Source organism: Bombina bombina, chromosome 5 (genome assembly GCF_027579735.1).
Source record: "Bombina bombina isolate aBomBom1 chromosome 5, aBomBom1.pri, whole genome shotgun sequence".
Classification (NCBI taxonomy): Eukaryota; Metazoa; Chordata; class Amphibia; order Anura; family Bombinatoridae; genus Bombina; species Bombina bombina.
Genome location: NC_069503.1, coordinates 1,029,471,511 through 1,029,476,510, shown reverse-complemented (window position 1 = coordinate 1,029,476,510; position 5,000 = coordinate 1,029,471,511). Strand labels below are relative to the sequence as shown.

Here is a 5,000-nt window from a genome sequence, read left to right as displayed (position 1 = left end):
CAGTCAGCATTTGCTTTCTAACCTCCTTAAACACAGTTACTGGGTTATTGCCTCAAGGTGTGAACTGCTGGGTTGCTAGAGAGTATCTGGGGGTCATTCCTTTAATTTCCGTTTTCAGGCTTTAGAGAATTTACTGAATCCAACCATGTGACCAGTTTAATTACTTATTATTGGTGGTGGACAATCAATCAACGCTATGATAGGTCCATAGGTTATATTCCATCTAACTCTCTGTATTCTCAGTCACTGTGTTGGGGTTGTGTTTTGGTCATTAATTGAGCAGATCATGGGGAAATTAAACCCCAATTTTTTCTTTCATGATTTTAAAAAAACATCCAATTTAATCTTATTAAATTTTCTTTGTTCTCTTGGTATCCTTGTGTAAGCTTAGAAGCGTACACGTGGCAGCAGCACTATATGGCAGAAGTTTATAAATTTGCAGGAGCACAAGATGGTAGTACTTTTTCCTGACATGTAGTGCTCCAAATATTTGCATCCTACCTACGTATCTCTTCAACAAAGAATATAATACAAATTTTATTATAGAAATAAATTGAACACCTTTTTTTTTTTTAAATGTATTTTCTGTCTGAATCCCAAAATAACATTTTCCTTTTGAAGCAGATTGTGTAGCAGACTCAATCTACAGATCATCGGTACCTTATTAGGATGTTTTGCTTAAATGACCTAGTGGCAATGTCATGGGCATGGCAAGGGCTCTGACTTTTGTGATCAGATTGACAGTACAGCAATTACTTCTAAGAAATGATTGTTGTAATAGATGATGAATCCTAAAGCAGAGTAAATTCTTATTGATTAGCCAAAAACAACAGCAGGAACAGGAAATGCAGCAGGCTGGACAGGAATTTGCAGTCTCGTTGTCTGGAACAGGTCAGGTTATCAACTTGGAAGCAGAACAAGTCTTCACAACCTGATTTCTGGATTGGACCAGGTCAGCAACTTTGAAGCAGAACAAGACTTGGCAATATCATGGTCAGGAATAAGCTGTATTAGCAACTTGGAATCATGAAAATACTTCACAGACTTTTAGTCAGGATAGAGACATAAAAGCTGGACAGAAGTTCTTAATATACTTCAGGAAGAGAAGCCACTGAGACATAGTGACTTAATGCAAAGGCAAATTCCATGTGGACTGGTTGATCAGAGGTACTTGTACAAATATTGCTACCAATTATCCTTTTTGGTGTTCTGTTCAGGGGATATAAATGTTCTAGCCCATGTAGATCAAAATAGATAGTTGTGATATACAAGAAAACTAAGTAGAACCTCTTAGTTTTAAAATAATTTTGTTCTTCACAGGTTGACACAGTGGCTATCGAAGTTTGATTCCATTCAAGTCATACTGCTACCCTAAGCTCTGACTACTAACATCAGAAACCTAGATACTCTCTTGGGATTTTTTGCTTTATATGCGTTTCTCCATTGTCCACATGGGTTAGATTCTATTTTTCTTCTTCTCTTTAATAGTGCTGCAAATAAATTGTTTATAGATACAGATTATGTTAAGGATATTGCTTAATAGTTTTCTCATACATTTCACATATATAATATAGTGTACCAATCACCTTCTATTCACTATTATAGAACTTTGCCACTGCTTGCAAATTCCCTGCATTTTCAGTGCATGAGTTAATGTCAGCTTTTTTGAATCTACATAAAGCTGATGCTAGATGGGCATTTGCTTTACTGGGATTTGTGGCAGTAGCTGCTTTTATATTGTGTCCAATCTGAACTATGTGAAATGTAAAATGATGTGTTAAAGCTAATGATGGCCAAAAGTGCAAGATTAGAGGATTTCCCTACATTAAAGTGATCATAAACTCATAACATTTGTTTGCTTAAAATAAACTCTATGTTTAAATTAGGGAAATCCACTCACCATTTTTGTTCGTAGTTAAAGGTATTCTACTATGGCAGCTTTACAGAATCCCCCATTTTATTTTTCAAATTCTATATTTTTTTTTTTAACACTAACCTATTACAGCCAATCACATTCATTGTCGTCCAAGTCGCTATATGCAATAAGGAGTGGCCATCATCATATACCACATGCGCACAATTGATCTTCTAGTTTGATTGTGCATGAGATTTCATATACATGAGGTAGCAGGAAGCTTAGAGCATGCACGATTGATGACCGGTCTTGGGAGCGTGCATGTAAATTTCATTGATGCAATTTATTTCCATTCAGATTGTTGTTGTTTTTTAGAGCTAGTCAGTGACGTGTGGAGCAGTCCCACCCACTTTACACATCACATCAGGTAACATTGGAAAAATAGAGGGCGGAGAAAAAACACATACAGAACGAATGTAAATTATTAAAATAATTTTAAATGTTAATTTAAAAAACAAAAAACAAAACCCTGATTTAGCTAACTATATAATTCCTAAGCTACATACTTGAAGTTTTACCCCTATCGTTTAGAATCGCTTTAAGCACAATCCTATTAAAGGGACATTATACACTAGATTTTTCTTTGCATAAATGTTTTGTAGATGATCTATTTATATAGCCCATACAGTTTTTTTTTTTCTTTTTTTGTTGCTGTGTTTTTTTTTTTTTTTGTTTTTTTTTTTAAATGGATAGCTTTTGCTTATTTTTAAATAACATTGCTCTGATTTTCAGACAGCTAACCAAGCCCCAAAGTTTTAGGAGAATACTGAATTATACCTACTCCAGCTTTCTTCTGTGTAAAGGGTAGGGTGACCATATTGCCGCTTTAAAAAGGGATACATATGTCAGGGTTCTTATATCAGGGCTGTTTAAAGAAATTTTTTGTATAAGAACCCTGACATATGTGTCCCTTTTTAAAGCGGCAATATGGTCAGTCTAGTAAAAGTTCTTTTCATGTGCAAAGGGAGGGAGGGGGGAGTGTCTGCTATTTCCCACTTGCAGTGGGTGTTCCAGTAGCCTTTTATACAGAGCTAAACTAGAAGCTTCTAAGTAAGTTTTTAAATGGTTTTATACTGAATTTTTATAATTGTATCTGTGCATCTTATTCTTTATAGTAGTGTCTATTACATGCAGTTATATGAAAATTGGTGAACTCTGTCCCTTTAACTCATTGTGAGTCCCTGAAAACTTTAGAAAGGAACAAAACGTATCTCTTAATTCAGGCCTTGATAAATCCCTGGAACATGGCTTCTAAACGTTTACATGTGATTTCTAATGTTTGGGTTCTGGTATATCACCAGCTACGTACCAAGAGAATAGGTCAATTTTGGAAAACAAATGCACAGGACATGCAGGCCGTTCTAATGATAAGCAGTAGTATCTGAATACAATAGAAGCAAAGGGAAATCACACAGTATGGAGACAATGCTAAACAATATTTTCAGTTTTGTTTTTTGTAAATATGAATAGTTAAATAAAGTTCTCAGGAAAGAGAGAACTCCTCAATCCTCCTTCCCCTTTTCCAAAAAAAGAAAGCAGAATGTGACCTTGCTTTACTAAATTTTGTGCAAGGGAGTTTTATTTTTTTAAAGGAAGGATACTGATCTAATATTTAATCTCTGTGCTCCTTTCACAGTTTACATCTAAAATGACAATGGCACATTGTTTTTGACTAGTTGTTTATACACATCAAAGAGGAACAAATTAATAGTGTGAATTTCTCGGAATTGCCATACACACCATAACAATTATGACTGAATACTGTAACTAAGCTATTGGTTTAGATACAACATTAAAAATACTGGGCTTAAGATAAACCATTGCCTTTCAGCAGAACAGCTGCAAACACTTTTTCTGATAGGTTCAGCCTTGCTTTTCATACTGTTGTCATGGAGCTGTGCAGATTTGCTTACTTGACCTGCAAACGCAAGGAGTTATTAAAGTCTCTGTCTCCATGACTACACCAGCATTAAAACCACACTTCAACAGGAGAGAAAATAGATATTCCCCACATCTCTGCAGTCGTTTTCTGCTGTCAGATGATTTTATTTTTTAACTTTAAATATAAACTAACTCTGGAAATATAAGAGTATTTACTTTTAAAAATGACTGAGGCTGGTTACTGTTATCTTTTTTTGATGTCACTACTACCATGTGACCTATGTAAACTGGGTGTCTAAGGATTCCATGTGATAGCTTGATTTTGGGGAGCAAGGGAGGCTTTTTCTGAATATATGAAGCAACCAAAAATCTCAAAGCTGGTGAATTCAACCACTGTTGCTGTATGTGGCCCTGTTGATGATTTTATCAGCTACCTCACATATGCCAGTGACCAATACACAAATAACATGGCTGACTATTAAACATTTGGTTATAAATACATATTGCAGTGTTGAGTAACACGTAAGTGATTACTGTTAAATCTACATGGAGGCAAATATCAAGGACTATAATAGATTATATTTAGCATAAGAACAATATTACATAGACATAATGTGAATGGTATGTTGGGACATATTGTACTGTATGCTATTTAAGTCCATTTGCAATATAAAGGCTCTTAGTATAAAAAAAAAAATACTATTTTTTTTTTTATTTTTTTTTTATTTTTTTATTCCTACAAGATCTTCATTTGTCTCCTGTACTGATCTTGGATTGTAAGCAGCTACTGATTGATGTGTATGCACTGTGCAAGAATATACGCACCTATCAACAGCTCTGTACGCACTGATATTAGCATCTGGGCGTGGAAAAGGTGACATTCCCAGACTTAGTCAATTAGGTTACAAACTATCTTAAAATATTAAGGGCATCTCTTAAATAATTAAGCATTTATTTGGTATGAACGACCTTTGGGATCTTTATTTAGATTAAATAAAATGACTTTCTGCCTACAAGATGCAACGGCTATTGATTTCTGTTCTGTGCTCATACACTTTTATTATATATATATTTTTTTTTTTATTTATAAGGAAGTGAAGCAGATTTCAGTTCGTCGAGCAGTACTGGCAGTATCTCTGCCCCAGAAGTCCATATGTCAACTTTATCTGGGGGGAAAAAGGCTTCATTCTCACGCAAGTAAGTG

The 5,000-nt window shown here is 34.8% G+C and overlaps 1 protein-coding gene across 3 annotated transcripts in view; it reads left to right on the top strand.

Moving 5' to 3' along the window:
* SYBU (syntabulin) overlaps positions 1-5,000 on the top strand; it is a 58,658-nt gene that overhangs the window by 40,772 nt on the left and 12,886 nt on the right. For all 3 annotated transcript variants that reach the window (XM_053715302.1, XM_053715301.1, XM_053715300.1), the window contains exon 5: positions 4,888-4,993. In XM_053715302.1, the coding sequence (XP_053571277.1) occupies positions 4,888-4,993 (106 nt within the window). The remainder of the gene's footprint in view (positions 1-4,887; positions 4,994-5,000) is intronic.